Here is a 17,822-nt window from a genome sequence, read left to right as displayed (position 1 = left end):
GGCCATTTTCTACTATCGCTTCATTGTGGGGTTTAACACGCTTATGTCCCCTATTACTGATTGCCTCAAAAGGGGCGATTTCCATTGGACCAGCGCTGCTGCTAAAGCGTTTCATGATGTCAAGAAGATGATGACGGAGGCGCCAGCTATGCGCCTGCCCGACTTTAGCAAGGCTTTTGAAGTGGAGTGTGATGCATCTGGCCTGGGTATAGGTGGGGTGCTCAGCCAAGAACGCCATTCCGTAGCTTACTTTAATGAGAAGTTAAACAAGGCTAAGCAGAAATATTCTACTTATGACAAGAAATTCTATGTCGTCGTCTAGGCTCTTCGGTATTGGCACCATTATCTGCTGCCCAATGAATTCGTCCTTTACTTTGATCATGAAGCTCTTCGCTATTCCCAAAAGAAATTAAACTCTAGGCATGCCAAATGGGTTGCGTTCCTCCAAGAATACACTTTTGTCCTCAAACACACATTAGGTGCCTCTAACACTGCTGCTGATGCACTGAGCTGTCGAGTAACCATACACTCAACCATGTCTATGCATGTTACGGGATTCGACAAACTCATCGAGGACTTCTTTTCTTGCCCTGATTTTGGGGAACTCTACAATGCCCTCGCTAATGGGCGAAGATCCTCGCTCGATGGATTTCACCTTCAAGATGGTTATTTGTTTAAGGTGGCTAAGCTCTGTATCCCATGGGCATAGTAAGAGATTTCTTGGTGTGGGAAGTACATGTCGATGGTCTTTTCGGGCACTTAGCACGGGATAAGACCATCGAAGAGGTGGAACATCAATTCTTCGGGCCTAGCGTCAAACAGGATGTTCTTAAAATCATTGCCCAATGTCGAACTTGCTAATTGGCTAAACACCGAAAACAGAACACCGGCCTATATACCCCTTTACGGGTACCCGATCGTCCTTGGCATGAAATTAGTTTAGACTCTGTGCTTGGTTTTCCCTGTACCGTTAGAAAACATGATTCCATTCTTATCGTCGTGGATCGTTTTTCCAAAATGGCCCACTTTATTCCTTGTTTCAAAACCTCGGAGGCCTCTAAAGTGGCCAAACTCTTCTTCGATGAGATTGTCAAGCTCTATGGCCTTCCTAAAACCATCGTGTTTGACCGGGATGTCCGTTTCATGAGTTACTTCTGCAAAACTTTGTGGCACTCAGTTGGTACGAAACTTAAATTTTTCACTGCTTATCATTCACAAACTGATGGTCAAACAGAAGTAGTCAACATAAATTGTGAGACCCTGAAACTGGGCCCGGTCCATAGACCGGCCCAGCCCAAGGATTTCGACCTCACGTGCGACGCACGTGAGGGCGTGTGAGAGGGGGGAGCCATCCCGAAGAAGCCGGCTCCCCTGTTCTTTTTTAGGGCTTCTCTCATTGAAGGGATTGGAAGAGGAGCCGCTACCGGCCGAGAGAGAGGGAGAGAGAGAGAGCCGCTGAAGCCCCGCTCCTCTTCGGTTCGGGTGGTCTTCCGCTACTTCCTTTGCCGCCGGAGAAGAAGAAAGCCGCCGGATCTTCGCCGAGGCTGAGGTAAGGTTCCTAATTTCATTTCTCTGTTAAACCATTTAAAAAAGAAAGAAAGAAAGAAAGAAAGAAAGAAAGAAGAAGAGAGGGAAGAGGGGACTTACCCGTGTGCGGCCGCGAGCACCGCCGATGCTGCGGGTCCTCGCCGCGGGCTCTTCCTCTCTTGAGCTCTCTTTCTCCTCCATTGGAAGAAGGAGAGAGCCGGCGGACGTCTCCCGAGCTCGCCGACCTCCTTTCGTGGGAGAAGAAAGAAGAAGAGAGAAAGGGGGGAGGAGAAGAAGTCGGGAGAAGAGGAGAAAGAAAGAGAAAGAAGAAAGAAAGGGGGGAAGGAAGAAAAGAAGTCAGAGGAAGCTTCGGGAGAAGAAGGAGAAAAGAAAAAGAAAAGGGAAGGGAAGGAAAGAAAAGAAAAGAAAAAGAAAATAAAAGAAAAGAAAAGCAAGAAAAAGAAAAGAAAAAAAATAAATAAATAAATAAAGGGAGAGGGTGGTTTACGGGTATGAACCCGAACCCGAACCCGAACCCGAACCCGAACCCGGGGCGCTAGACACTTCTGCAGGATCGGCCCTGGAAGAATGTTAAAATTTAAGTTTTATATATATTGTGATTAATTTTAAAAAAAAATATGATTTTTGGATATTAGGTTCTGCAAGGAATTTGTGAGATTAATTGGATTGTTGTGATCGCGTTCAATGTAAGTAATGAACTGCCTTTTCTAGACTCTTCATTTATATAATATTATTTTTGCATCGAATAATTTGTTAATGAATTTATATGTGATTTATGAATTTTACGAGATGATAATTTGAATGAAAAATGGATATGTGAACTGGAATAATATTTTTCGGATATATTTACTATTCTTGCATCGTGTATGCATATTTAGATCGGACTATGATATATCTATTATGTTACAAAAAGAATTTTGATGTGCATCAGATTTAGAACTCTCAGCCTGGCTATGTTCTGGATCCTGCCAATAGGGGGTTATGCATTGGCAATTCTGGCCCCACCACAGGGTATAAGTGCGGTATTCTGGCCCACTCCGCAGGGTATAAGTGCGGTATTCTGGCCCACTCCGCAGGGTATAAGTGCGGTTCTATTTCTGGCCTAGCCACAGGGTATAAGTGTGGTCGTAGCTAAAGGCTGATGAGATGAATATGATTTGTTTCGAATCAGATTTATGATTATGTATATAAATATTTGAAAAATACGAATTTTAATGAATTTGTGCTTGAAAAGAAATTGATTATGTTATTATGTTGATTCATCGTAATTTGTATTTATATTTTATGTTATTATATGAATTGACTAGTTAAGGTGTTTATTACTTACTGGGCTGTCTAGCTCATTATACAATTTCTTGTTATTTTACAGATTCTGAGAACTAACCTATCGGGGATTTAAAATGGGAGAGCGACTAGAAGAACTGAAGCACAAGTTATCTTAGATTAGGCTTTATTTAAATTGATGTTTTATCTTTATTGTTCCGCTGCGTATTTAGAACGGTGAGACTATATAATTTGGATCAGTCAATGAAGTAAGATTGCATTTATTTCAATTGAATTATTTTAGATATATATATATATATAATTGAGATGTTTGGTTAAGATGCCTTGCATGCTCGTGGGGAGAGTTTCTTACGGGTGTGCGGTGGTTGGCGCGGACCCCCGGCTCGCGATCTCGGGCCGGAGGCGTGACAACTTTTATGGTATCAGAGCATAATTGGATAAATTATGAGATAAGAAAATCTGACATGACATGAGTGTAGGTGGGTAGACACTAGGAACATTGGGACGTTAGTTTATGATGATTGTAACAACCATTCTATGTACTTGTAATGAACTGGTAAGCTTATTATTGGCATGCTGCTATATGATAGACATAGGTCAGGATGCCTCCACGTCGGACGAGAAAGACTACTCGCAGAGCTACTAATAAGGCACCCAACCCGCAAAATGACAGCACACCCCAACAAGTTGGTAACACCCCTCAGTAGGAGAGAGTCGTCAATCCTGCTAGTGATACTCAGACAGGACAACAAGAACTGGGCCTAGGCCAGGTTATGCAGACCATAGTGGGCCTTATGCAGATGCAACAACGGGTGCAACAGCGGTTGTTCCAACAACAAGCGCAGTTGCCCCAGACACAACCACAGCAAGGACGAGGGGAACAGTGTGAACAACGTAGCAGTATAGCTGAATTTAAGAGGCTGACTCCTCCAGCTTTCAAGGGGACTACAGAACCGTTGGAAGCAGACAATTGGCTTACAGAGATGGAAAAAGCATTTGCTGTCTTGAGATGCCAGGATGATGAAAAGATTTTGTTTGCATTATACATGATGCAAGGTGAGGCATTCAACTGGTGGCGGATGTTGGAACATAAATATGAGCATGATAGGGAGCCACTCACTTGGGAAAGATTTCGAGGAGCATTTTATGATAAGTATTTTCCTCGGAGTGTAAGGACGCAGAAAGAGCAGGAGCAAGGTATGCGGTACCGACTGTACCGACGTACCGGTGGGCATCGGTACCGGTACGGTGCCGAACCAAACCGAGCCGAACCGGTACTGTACCGATGGGGCTAAAAACCAAAAAAAATTGGAGCTGGTATGGACTGGTCGGTTCGGGCCGGTACCGGTTCGGTATGGGCCGGTACCGAGTCGGTTTGGGCCGGTACCGGTCGGTACGGGCCGGTACGCGTCGGTACGGGTCGGTACGGGCCGGTACGGTTCGGTACCGAAATATGTAGCTGTACCGTACCGGTAGGGTCCGGTACCGGTATGTACCGGCCGGTACCGGCCCGTACCGACCGGTACGGCAGACCATGAGCAGGAGTTTATTCATCTAAAGCAAAGGAGTATGACCGTTGCAGAATACGAAGCTAAATTTACCGAGCTAGCTAAATTTGTTCCAAAGTTAGTCAAGGATGAGCTAGATCGAGCGCATAAATTTGAGATGGGACTAAAGACTGAAATTAGAAAACAAGTGGTACTTTATGAATTGACTACCTATGCAGCTGTGGTAAATAAGTCTTTGATAATTGAAAGGAAAGTTAATGATGAACGGTTGAAAAGGGAAAGAAATCAAAAGAAGAGGAACATGTCAAATGAATTTCAGGGGCAGTGCAATGAAAACGCCGAAAGTTCGAACAAGAAATCCATGAGTGACAACCCTAAGCAGATGAATAGCAATAAATGTTCCAGATACGGTAAGGCTCATGCTGACAAGGATTGCCATTGGAATACCGGTGCCTGTTTTAGATGTGGTAAGATAGGTCATAAAATTTCAGACTGCCCACAAAGAAACGAGAATAGACCTACTCAGGTAATGGAAGGAAGCCAGGGGCCAAAGACTCAAGGAAGAGTATTTGCACTTACACAACAAGATGCACAGGCTTCTGATGTGTTGACGACAGGTATTAATCTAGTCCCAATATTTATTTCTATTTATTGTCTTGCCATGCCCACTGCTCTTTGTTAGACAACTCATTATGCTGCTAGAAAAGATTAAATAGTTACATAACATTTTTTTTGATTTATTGTCAAAAGAAGAATATAAACTTTTAAATTTCAAAAGTGTTCATACGGATTAAGACATAATAATGAATGTACCAACAAGCAAGTAATTCTAGAAAAAAAAAATCTAGACTTGACACGGGTATGTTGAGGTTTAAATCAGAGTGTGCAGAGGAAGTGTGGTGAATGGAATTGTTATGACATTGGTCAGACAAGACGACTTTGATTTGAAGAGTGTTATGACTTGATTTGAAAGAAATATTCTCTACTCTTGAACCTGCATGTATGAAAATTTCGTGGACGAAATTTTTTTTTAAGGGGGGAAGGATGTGAGACCCTGAAACTGGGTCCGGTCCATAGACCGGCCCAGCCCAAAGATTTCGACCTCACGTGCGGTGCACGTGAGGGCATGTGAGAGGGGGGGAGCCATCCCGAAGAAGCCGGCTCCCCTGTTCTTTTTTAGGGCTTCTCCTCTCATTGAAGGGATTGGAAGAGGAGCCGCTGCCGGCCGAGAGAGAGGGAGAGAGAGAGAGCCGCTGAAGCCCCGCTCCTCTTCGGTTCGGGTGGTCTTCCGCTACTTTGCCGCCGGAGAAGAAGAAAGCCGCTGGATCTTCGCCGAGGCTGAGGTAAGGTTCCTAATTTCATTTCTCTGTTAAACCATTTAAAAAGAAAGAAAGAAAGAAAGAAAGAAAGAAAGAAGAAGAGAGGGAAGAGGGGACTTACCCGTGTGCGGCCGCGAGCACCGCCGATGCTGCGGGTCCTCGCCGCGGGCTCTTCCTCTCTTGAGCTCTCTTTCTCCTCTATGGGAAGAAGGAGAGAGCCGGCGGACGTCTCCCGAGCTCGCCGACCTCCCTTCGTGGGAGAAGAAAGAAGAAGACAGAAAGGGGGGGGGGAAGGAGAAGAAGTCGGGAGAAGAGGAGGAGAAAGAGAAAGAAGAAAGAAAGGGGGGAAGAAAGAAAAGAAGTCAGAGGAAGCTTTGGGAGAAGAAGGAGAAAAGAAAAAGAAAAGGGAAGGGAAGGAAAGAAAAGAAAAGAAAAAGAAAATAAAAAAAAAGAAAAGCAAGAAAAAGAAAAGAAAACAAATAAATAAATAAATAAAGGGAGAGGGTGGTTTACGGGTATGAACCCGAACCCGAACACGAACCCGAACCCGGGGCGCTAGACACTTCTGCAGGGTCGGCCCTGGAAGAATGTTAAAATTTAAGTTTTATATATATTTTGATTAATTTTAAAAGAAAATATGATTTTTGGATATTAGGTTCTGCAAGGAATTTGTGAGATTAATTGGATTGTTGTGGATCGCGTTCAATGTAAGTAATGAACTGCCTTTTCTAGACTCTTCATTTATATAATATTATTTTTGCATCGAATAAATTGTTAATGAATTTATATGTGATTTATGAATTTTATGAGATGATGATTTGAATGAAAAATGGATATGTGAACTGGAATAATATTTTTCGGATATATTTACTATTCTTGCATCGTGTATGCATATTTAGATCGGACTATGATATATCTATTATGTTACAAAAAGAATTTTGATGTGCATCAGATTTAGAACTTTCAGCCTGGCTATGTTCTGGGCCCTGCCAATAGGGGGTTATGCATTGGCAATTCTGGCCCCACCATAGGGTATAAGTGTGGTATTCTGGCCCACTCCGCAGGGTATAAGTGCGGTATTCTGGCCCACTCCGCAGGGTATAAGTGCGGTTCTGATTCTGGCCCACTCCGCAGGGTATAAGTGCAGTATTCTGGCCCACTCCGCAGGGTATAAGTGCGGTTCTATTTCTGGCCTAGCCACAGGGTATAAGTGTGGTCATAGCTAAAGGCTGATGAGATGAATATGATTTGTTTCGAATCAGATTTATGAATATGTATATAAATATTTGAAAAATACGAATTTTAATGAATTTGTGCTTGAAAAGAAATTGATTATGTTATTATGTTGATTCATCGTAATTTGTATTTATATTTTATGTTATTATATGAATTGACTAGTTAAGGTGTTTATTACTTACTGGGCTGTCTAGCTCATTATACAATTTCTTGTTGTTTTACAGATTCTGAGAACTAACCTATCGGGGATTTAAAATGGAAGAGCGACTAGAAGAACTGAAGCACAAGTTATCTTAGATTAGGCTTTATTTTAATTGATGTTTTATCTTTATTGTTCCGCTGCGTATTTAGAACTGTGAGACTATATAATTTGGGTCAGTCAATGAAGTAAGATTGCATTTATTTCAGTTGAATTATTTTAGATATATATATATATATATAATTGAGATGTTTGGTTAAGATGCCTTGCATGCTCGTGGGGAGAGTTTCCTACGGGTGTGCGGCGGTTGGCGCGGACCCCCGGCTCGCGATCTCGGGCCGGGGGCGTGACATAAATCTTGGTAATCTCTTACGGTGCCTTGTGGGCGAAAATCCTCGTAATTGGGACTCAGTTCTTCCTGTCGCACAGTTTGCATATAATAATTCAGTCAATAGGTCCATAGGCATGAGTCCATTTGAATCTTTTTATCATGATATTAATGGGATGCACAAATAAGCAATTGGCTTCTTCAAATGCTGTAAATGCAATTCTTTTTATCCGTAATATAAAGAATCAACAATTATTCTAGTTAAAAAGTGAATAATTATGTGGTTATTTTGTAATAGTAGTAACATTTTGATGGTACTATTTCTACCTTTTCCCAACATGTCTTTAGAATCTTCAATGCTTTCCTTGATGTGAATTTGTTCTCAGTTAATACATGCTGTGGAGTGGCCTTTTTATTATCTATCATCACCACTTGAGGAACTACAACATGATAAAATGGCAGTGTTATATAGAAGCATGGCACCGATGCCAGGTGTCTAGAGTGTCTATGACCTTAACCCCCAAAAGTCTGAACATGAGGACACTTTCATGCAATACAACTAATATGAAAATATCCTAAATATGTTGAACATTGGCATAAGCTTACTAGTTAATAACACTTTTGTTTAAGAAATTTTCTGTCACTAAAATAGTCTAGATACTTTAAAGTTGCTGTACTGTACCGTAGTGCTAGTATGGCACCAGTACGGGGTCCGGTACCAAAACAGTGAATATTGCTTTAAACTAATACTGTTTACTAGTAATATGATTAAAAATTCAAGTGCCATCAATTGCAATAAGATATTTTTTGATGGGATGCTCCAAAAATGATGCCAAGAGCTGACACTTCTGACTAATGTAAGCAAGACAACATTTTGGAGTGTCTTTTGTCTTGTGTCCAAGTATCCAAAAGTGTTAACACTCCAAAATTTCCAAAGAACTGGGGTGTCCATGTGACATATCATCAAAGAATTTCCAAAAACTGAAGCATCCACACTCTCATTTGACAATCTTTTTAGAACTTTCTTCTGACGAAAAGAAAGCAAAACAAGTTTCGACTACTTCATAAGGCATAATAAATATTATAATTTTTTTCTTTCTTCAAGATTGACCACAAAAAAAAAAGACTCCCAGGCATGCGCAATTTGTTGGCACCTCTGATTGGAATCAATCAAAGGTTTTTTATCCATAAGAGAGTTGATTCACTGACTGCTGTGGAGAAGATGCACAACATCTTCATCAACTGGACTAGCTGCTTATCCACATAAAATGGTGCTGCAATTCTACCTACCAAATGACAGCTTCTCATCTATCACCCTTTACCTGTTAACCTTGATCTGTTCTCCCACTTTTTTTTCCTATTTCCCTTTTAACTACTTTTTTCTTTGCTTATTCTATGTACATTCTTGGAGACAATCTCTGACTCCTAAATTTCTCAAATTTTCAGTAACTTTTGGGTGGTCGAACATCTCTTTTCCTCAATAAAAGAAAAACGATTTTACTGCACGAAGTTGATCATAATACATGTGAATTAAGAAAATGATACCTCTTTTTGAGGCTAACTATTTCTTCTCCTATTTCCTGATTCTTATTGACCTTCACTGGTAGTTTATGAATTGTTGGAAATCTAACTTTTGATTCATAATGCACTAGCAGTTATTCCAGAAATCATGTAGTACTGTAACTGTGCATTATTTGTCTGTTCATCTTTGGCAGGTTGTGAGTGCTAATGTATCATTGAAGCGTCTGGAGGAGCTGTTCCTATCTGAAGAGAGAATACTGTTGCCAAATCCACCTATCAACCCAGAGCTTCCAGCTATCTCAATTAGGAACGGATATTTTTCTTGGGAGTCAAAGGTTTATTTCCATATTTTAACTTTTATTCTTTTTAGCCAGTTCTCTCTCTCTCTCTCTCTGGTGATGGGTTTTTCTTGGTATTAGTCCTTGAAAAGCATGTCATGACCTTGTTAACAAATTGATGATTTTCATGTTCATCGACAGTAGTACAGGCGTAATGGGCGATTCATGGTCCTGCTAATATTTAAAATGATCATACCTAATACATTTGTGTGCAGTTATACTCAATTTTCTGTATGGTGCCTCTGTGGTAACTTATTTGGTGTATTTTTTATATGCGTAATCATGCTCATATATCTGGTGTAACACAAAATATTTACTCATCTTTCATATTTACTAGTAGGCTGAAAATTTAATTGTGCTTGTATAAATCAGCATAAACAAAGTCATACTGCCACATGTATGTATATAAACCTGTTATGAAATATGCCAATCTGTTAGTTGTCTATGTTTCACCATTCTGTATGTTTTTTTCATCTTTGCATTCTGCTTTAGAGTTACTAAAGTTCCCTACTTATTTTCATCTTCCGTATTGCATTTACCCTTTAGGGCCTGTTTGGATGATTAGGCTGAAAATCCTAGTGGGCTTGTGGATTGGGCCAGTACAATTAGTAAATCAGAGGATTACAGGCCTAGATTCATGAGTACCTGGGAATAGCTTTTATTGAGGTCTTTTTTTCTCTCTATGGGATTTGGGCCGGCCCTCTTTTAAAGCTGCTCCTGGGTCCTTATGAATATAGGCCTAGCCTAGCCTGTAATCCTATGATTTTGCTAGTTGTACTGGCCAATCTATGAATCTAGTAGGATCTTCAGCTCAATCATCAAAACAAACTCTTAGTGTTATCTCAGGTTTAACAACTCTATAACATCATCTATTTATTTCCTAAATTTTCTAATTAGTATTCATCGAACATACCACTTATGCATGGTTCTTGCTTATTTCTTCACTAAATTTGACCTTTAAGCTTTTCTTTTCCCCAAATTACTCTGACCTATGAACTGCATATGACCTGACTTTAATGAACAGTACACCTTGAACTCCTAACTTCTACATTAGAGGTCACTCTTGTTATCGAAAATTGCTTGATCATTTAAATGTGCAGAGTGCAGACCATATATTTCCCTACTAGTTGTGAGGGTGAATTTGAAAATGATTGGATCCTCTTTTGGGCATTATGTTTTCCATTGTCAGAGCAATCTGCCAATAGGATTGTAAACTATCCAAATTATTCTTAAGGTGACAGTTGAACTTGTTATGTTGCATTGTGGTTACCAGATTTATATTGTTACAGCCTGTTAGGCCCTACCTTTTACAAGAATGGATTTTGTGCATTGATGTACCCATATGTTCATATGTGAGGTCTTACCTCCTAGGTGATCCAGGAGGATCACTAGACTCACTCTATGCCATCTTGGCCACTTTGGGTAGGGGGGTAGGCTTGGACAGGGTTTGGGAGCCATATCAAGGTTTCGTCATATAGGATAATTTCTATAGAGAATGACTTTCACATATTGTATCCATTTTTGGCAATCTTTTCTTTTTCTTAATAAAATTGGATACCTTCTTAAGATCTACAACATGGCAAGCATTCGAAGCTCGTTGGGTTTGAAATGACCTCGATTCAAGGCTGTTTAACCAAAACTCTTTTTAGTCAAAGCTGATTGGGGCATATCTCCTGATTTTGTGAAGAATTTGACCATGCATAGTCAAATTTGATATAGGAGTCGAGATTTACCTTTGTAGAAAATTTCGCCAATTTTGTATATTTTTATTTTTAGGAAATTCAATCTTTTCTCCAAGGAGAGTAATCGTGAACCATGGTAGGGAATTCAGATCTTACTAGTATAAATAGAGGCCATGTACTGTAGATTTGTATATTGATTTGAAGATAGTAAAGTAGAATTCCTACTTTTAATTTTCATATAAAATTCATTTTGTTCACTTTTTTGTTTGGTGTGAGATTTGATTTGAGCAGGTTGAACGGAGAAATTCCTTCTCTTCCTACTACATCAGTTGGAGATCTTCTAATTCAAATTTAGGAACAATGAGAACTAGAAGAATCACCTTACATTTATTAAGAACCATGACTAGAAGAAACTAAACTACAATCTTTTTGTCTATGCTTGTAGCGCCAAAGCGCATCCTGCCATAAGATTTTAAAAAATCCAGTAGTTATGATGGACATTCTTTCTGCAACATGTTTGAAAGGGTGATTAATCATGCTGTTTGCAGCATCCTTGACTTTATGTTGGGGCAGCCAATCATCTCCAGTAAAGACTTTGTAACTTACAATGGAATTTGGTAGGTATACCTCAAAACTTTAAGAGATCCCTGCAGTCTCTATCAAATTTGAACAAGGGCGCGATTATCTATGTTTAGCCGAGTTGTCTAATACATCTAACAATCTGTCTCTGAAGCAAGGATGCAAGAACTGCTTGGTTCGGCAGAAGCCGCTTGGTTCAAGTGTAATTAGGGCATCTTGGTTCTTACAACCTACGGTTGGGGGGAACCAACCAAATCATACCCGAATCAACCAAACTGCTCTAGGATTGAGTGGTTTGCTCTCGAACTAGGTCGGTTCAATGGTGGGATGGGCGGTAGTACTTGGGACCCCTTTTGGGCCTTATTTCTCCTTCATTCTCCCCTTCTTTTGCTAGAAAAAACAGTGAGGGAGAGAAAGCAAGGTGGGAGGCTTCAAACCTAGGTCTTTTTCATCAAGCAACAAGGATTTTTTGGATCAAACAATCAAAGGCCCAATGTATGTGGCTTATTCCCTCCTTTTTGTTTATTTTTCAAAAAAATCCTGGGTGAAATCACAAAAAATTGCTGAATGTACAGAAGAAACTATCAGAATTTCATGGAAATGTGATGCAGTGCTTGGATTCATGCTTTAAAGCTTGAATATGATCTCCAACGTGATTTTTTTGGGTTTTTGGGGTGGCCCCAATACCTATATTCCAGAGTTAATCCAATCAAGTGATGTTTGTTCAGATTGATTTTTTGAAGTGATGTAGGTAATGGTGTATTCTACAGGCCTAAACTGGTTTTTTTTTGAGCTATTGTTTATTTTAAATATTAATTTTATTAAAAATATTTTTTAGAGATAATAAACATGTAAAACTTTAGAAAATAATTTGATAGCATGTTTGCAATTAAAATTTTCTATAGTTCTTGGAATTTTAATAGCAATTTTTGATTTTATTATTTATAAATATATTGGAAATTTTATAATTTCCAAAAATGTACTTGAAGTTAGATGTGAATCTGCCTGCCCAATAGATTGTGTCTATGATTGTTTGTGACATGAAACAACCTGTAGCATGGGACTATCTTATTGATACATACAAGAAACTCCACTTGAATCATTTGCTTCCTCTTTACCGACAAAAATCCGCACTCGATAAAATTTATTATTTTGAGCATGGGTTTGCTTGCACTCTTACCTTTTTTATAAAATATTTAAAATTTCAAGACTTTTTAAGCATATATCGATCCATTAGTTGTAATTGTCTGTAGGCCCCTTCTATCTAGATTTATGATCTATAGTAATCTAATTGCTTGTTGAATGCTAATCTTAGAATTGTAAATTTATTACATATATGTTCTTTATGTAATACAAGTAGCACATGATATATTATTTGTGATAAATATGCATGTTCCCAACTTTAGCATAGAGCAAGGTTTGCCGTACTAGCTAGTACTGTACCGTACCATGCTACTATACCATATTATTATCAAACCGGTACGCAATCTTGTACCGTGCTAATACTTGGTTCGCCTCGTCATCTCGTACTATACCGCATACCGATACTGTCACGCCTCCGGCCCGAGATCGCGAGCCGGGGGTCACGCCAACCGCCGCACACCCGTAGGAAACTCTCCCTACCAGCATGCAAGGCATCTAAACCAAACATCTCAATTATATAAATCCAAAATAATTCAGCTGAAATAAATGCAATCTTATTTCGTTGACTGACACAAATTATAAAGTCTCACAGTTTTAGATACGCAGCGGAACAATAAATTTCTAGCATGTAAAACTTGGTTCTTTAAATAACAAAACTTTGCAATGTCTCACACTTCTAACAATAGTCTAAGATAAAACATCAATTTAAATAAACCCTAATCTAAGATAACTTGTGCCACAGTTCTAGTCGCTCTTCCATTTTTGAAACCCCGATAGGTTAGTTCTCGGAATCTGTAAAACAATAAGAAATTATATAATGAGCTAGACAACCCAGTAAGTAATAAACACCTTAACTAGTCAATTCATATAATAACATAAAATATAAATACAAATTACGATGAATCAATATAATAACATAATCAATTCATTTTTCAAACACAAATTTATTGAAATCTGTATCTTTCAAATATTTATATACATAATCGTAAATCTGATTCAAAACAAATCACATTCATCTCAACAGCTTTTAACTACGACCACACTTATACCCTGTGGCTAGGCCAGAAACAGAACCGCACTTATACCCTGCGGAGTGGCCAGAATTGCCAATGCATAACCCCCAATTGGCAGGGTCCAGAACATAGTTAAGCTGAGAGTTCCAAATCTGATGCACATCAAAATTCTTTTGTAACATAATAAATATATCATAATCCGATCTAAATATGCATATGCGATGCAAGAACAGTAAATATATCCGAAAAATATTGTTCCAATTCATCTATCTTTCATTCAAATCATCATCTCGTAAAATTCATAAATCACATATAAATTCATTAACAATTTATTCGATGCAAAAATAATATTATATAAATGAAGAGTCTAGAAAAGGCAGTTCATTACTTACATTGAACGCGATCCACAAAAAAGCCAATTAATCTCACAAATTCCTCGCAGAACCTAATATCCAAAAATCATATTTTCTTTTAAAATTCATCACAATATATATAAAACTTAAATTTTAACATTCTCCCAGGGCCGACCCTGCCGAAGTGTCTAGCACCCCAGGTTCGGGTTTGGATTCGGGTTCATACCCGTAAACCACCCTCCTTTTATTATTATTATTATTTTTTTTCCTTTCTTTCTTTTCTTTTCTTTTCTTTTTCTTTTCTTTTCTTTTTCTTTTCTTTTTTTTCTTCTCTTCTCTTTTCTTTCCTTTTCTTTTTCTTTCTCCCGAAGCTTCCTCTCCTTCCTTTTTTTCGTTTTCTTCTTCTTCTCTTCCCCTCTTCTCTCGTGACCATGGAGGGGAAGGCGTGACCCCATGCCGAGGCTCGGAAGGGGCGGCGGCCTGAGGCCGGTAGGCGGTGCCTGCGACTCGCGGTGGCCGACCCTCTCTCCGTCCCGTGGAGAAGAGAGGGCTCGGGAGGACAGCAACCGACCCTCTGTTCTTCCCCTAGAGGAGAGGGAGAGCTCAAGAGAGGAAGAGCCCGCGGCGGGGGACCAGCGACGTCGGCGACGCTCGCGGCCGCACACGGGTAAGTCCCCTCTTCCCTCTCTTCTTCTTTCTTTCTTTTTCTTTTTTTTTTTCAAATGGTATAGCAAAGAAATGAAGGGTAGAAACCCTTACCTCAGCCCCGGCGAAGATCCGGCGGCTTCTTTTCGGCGGCAATGGAGAAAAAGGAAGACCCCTCGAATCGAAGAGGAGCGGGCTTCAGCGGCTCTCTCCTTCTCTTTCAGCCGGTAGCCCAAGGAAGAAGAACCCAAACCAGGAGGGGGGGCGTCTGGCGGCTCTTCTTGGTTGGCCTCACAAGAGGAGAAAGAGGAGAAGCCCTAAAACAGGGGCTCCCCCTTCTTCGGGATGGATCTCTCCATCACGCTGCCTCACGTGCGCCGCACGTGAGGCTGAACTCTGGGACTGGGCCGGTCAAATGGACCGGGCCCAGTTCCAGGGTCTCACAGATACTGTAATAGGATGGTACTAGTATGGGGTCTGGTATTGAAATGGCGAACCTTAGCATAGAGAAAATCATTACTAGGGTTAAGGTGATACAAACACCTTGCAAAAACATAGAATTTGGATGAGAAAATATGATAAGAAATACAAAGACATAAGTTTGGGAGGCCAAAAAAAGGCTGTTCCGAGGATATCTGGGGCGTATTTATGCATATCCGTGACTAGCCTTTATCGGTGTGATCCTTGCTTCGGCACGAACCTAACCCACCCTTAGTCGGTGTGGGTTCAATCCTCAGTATTTCTATCAGGCTGATAAAGCTTTGTCACATAACACTTACAATGCCTTTTTTTCCTACAAATTTCTTCTAGGAAAACGAAGAAACATAAAATAATAAAAGAATATTCCTCTCCCTCCCCACCTAATATGCATTAGTGTTGAACCTTTTGTGATGCTGACTCATGAGATTGATTCAACTCCATACAAGTCTTCTGTGTTTGTTGTAGGTATGTCTCTTCTGCTTGTATGCAAGGTCTATCCTTCACAAGCATTCCAAATGAAAATAAAATGATTGGATTCAACATTTTGTGTTGTTAAAAATACATATTCTGTGTGTTAGAATAATTCCTTGCTAGTTTTATATGAGCAGGTTTTCATCCATCATTCCTGTGCTTGAATACCTGCCTTTTAAGATGTACATCTTTTCTTTTACAAGAAACTACTCGATATGTGATGTAGCAAGCCATTGCAGGCAGAGAGGCCCACATTATCAAATATCAATTTGGATATACCTGTTGGTAGGTTAGTAGCAATTGTTGGAAGTACTGGAGAAGGAAAAACATCTCTAATATCGGCGATGCTTGGCGAATTACCACCACTGCCAGAAACAAACACATCTGTTGATGTTAGGGGAACTATTGCTTATGTACCTCAAGTTTCATGGATTTTCAATGCTACTGTGAGTTCGGGTGTCTTTAAGTGTCTTCTTCATTGAAGTAATGATAAAAAATTATTGTTGACACTTTTTTCTGTGCAACATAGGTACGTGACAACATATTGTTTGGATCTCCTTTTCAAGCATTACGCTATGAGAGGGCAATTGAAGTGACTGCATTACAGCATGACATTGACTTGCTTCCAGTGAGTATACAAGTTGCAATCCATGTATACAAAAACCTGAACAACCTATCTGCTTCTTAAATTTATCTAGTGTGATCCTCTTACTATGTATGCTTCAGTGGTAATCCATGTCTGTTTTTTGTTGACTGTTGAATTTCACATCTTTCACTGTTGAATTTCACATCTTTCTCTTGTGTTATCAGGGAGGTGATCTCACAGAGATTGGAGAAAGGGGAGTGAATATTAGTGGTGGGCAAAAGCAAAGAGTTTCCATGGCAAGGGCAGTATATTCGGACTCAGATGTATATATATTTGATGATCCTTTGAGTGCACTTGATGCTCATGTTGGTCGACAGGTAATACTAGTCAAAAAATTGGGATACGAATTATATTTATCATGTCTGATTACTTTTTCCATGTATTGTTCCTTGCCGGTATGAGAGAAACATGGCTCAATTCCATCTCAGTGTTCCATTACCAAAGTAGATCGACCTATGCTATTGGTGGCGACTAGTGCCAAAAGTGCGACTTAGCTTTTAGGCCACCTTGATGCCCCTGCTTGGGTCACAAAAACATCATTGCCAATTCTTCCTACCAGCCAACTGGTTTATCAGGTTTCATGGCAAACCAGTCTCTCACTTGGAGTTGCTGTAGGAACTAGGCCCCAATTTAGTTGGCTGATATCAAGTTGAGAACTGGAAACCAAACTTGCCGGAGCATCATTGGCCAAACCTTGTTCCATAAAGCTAACCCCAAATGGATGGGGCAATTGCAAAATTTTGTTAGAATTGAACTTTAACATTCAAAGTGCTGTAGATTGATGTGAGCAAACTGATTCCACTCATTCTTAAAAGTATATAGTGCTTCCAAAGAATAAAATAGTATGCTCTGCCCAATTTAATAATTATGTGAAACAAAATTCTTTTTGCTTTTCTAACTATTGCTTGGTCTTTACAGCAATTGTTACATAATCCTTTAAATCACCTTTGATAAGTCAACTCAACTCAACTAAGGCTTAATCCTAAACTAGTTGGGGTTGGCTACATGAATACTTTTCCTCCATTCTACTCTATTTAGGACCACATTTTCTAAAAGATGTAGCAATATCAGGTAATGATTGCCGAACTAGTAACGGAGCCCATACCAATTGGCCACCAATGCGGTATTGTGTCTGTTTAGTACCGTAGTGACACATCGTACATCCTGTGTGCTGATCTGCTGACCAGTATGCCATTTTCTTATTTTCTTTTGTTTTTTCAAATTTTTGTTTTCCATTTTTTTTATTTTCACTTAATTTTGATAGTTATTGTTGTCTAATTTGTAATTTTATCATTGTTTTGATTTTTTTATCATGAAATGGAAATGAAGTAGAGCCGTTAATGTATTTATAAATAAATGTGTACAATACAGCAAATGGAGTACTTTATTGTATTTAAACTACAAAATATTTACCTACATCTAAAATCTCATGGAATGTCGATGTTCCTTATAGATGTTGGAATCGCATTCGTAGTTTGGGGTAGGCATATGGACTCCAACATTGCGGCATAGTCTGGCATTTGTATCCT

The 17,822-nt window shown here is 39.6% G+C and overlaps 1 protein-coding gene across 3 annotated transcripts in view; it reads left to right on the top strand.

The window, feature by feature from the left end:
• LOC120108582 (ABC transporter C family member 2-like) overlaps positions 1-17,488 on the top strand; it is a 40,635-nt gene extending 23,147 nt beyond the window's left edge. For 2 of the 3 annotated variants that reach the window (XM_039122227.1, XM_039122226.1), the window contains 4 exons: positions 9,138-9,278; positions 15,887-16,093; positions 16,177-16,275; positions 16,458-17,488. In XM_039122227.1, coding sequence (XP_038978155.1) covers positions 9,138-9,278; positions 15,887-16,093; positions 16,177-16,275; positions 16,458-16,694 — 684 coding nt within the window. In that variant the 3' untranslated portion in view covers positions 16,695-17,488. Of the gene's footprint in view, positions 1-2,917; positions 3,458-9,137; positions 9,279-15,886; positions 16,094-16,176; positions 16,276-16,457 lie in introns of those variants that run through there. The other variant, XM_039122228.1, reaches the window with a different exon arrangement.
• Positions 17,489-17,822: the final 334 nt, after the last annotated feature.

This window comes from Phoenix dactylifera, unplaced genomic scaffold, assembly GCF_009389715.1.
Source record: "Phoenix dactylifera cultivar Barhee BC4 unplaced genomic scaffold, palm_55x_up_171113_PBpolish2nd_filt_p 001408F, whole genome shotgun sequence".
NCBI classification, from domain to species: Eukaryota; Viridiplantae; Streptophyta; class Magnoliopsida; order Arecales; family Arecaceae; genus Phoenix; species Phoenix dactylifera.
This window is presented reverse-complemented; position numbering and strand designations above follow the sequence as displayed.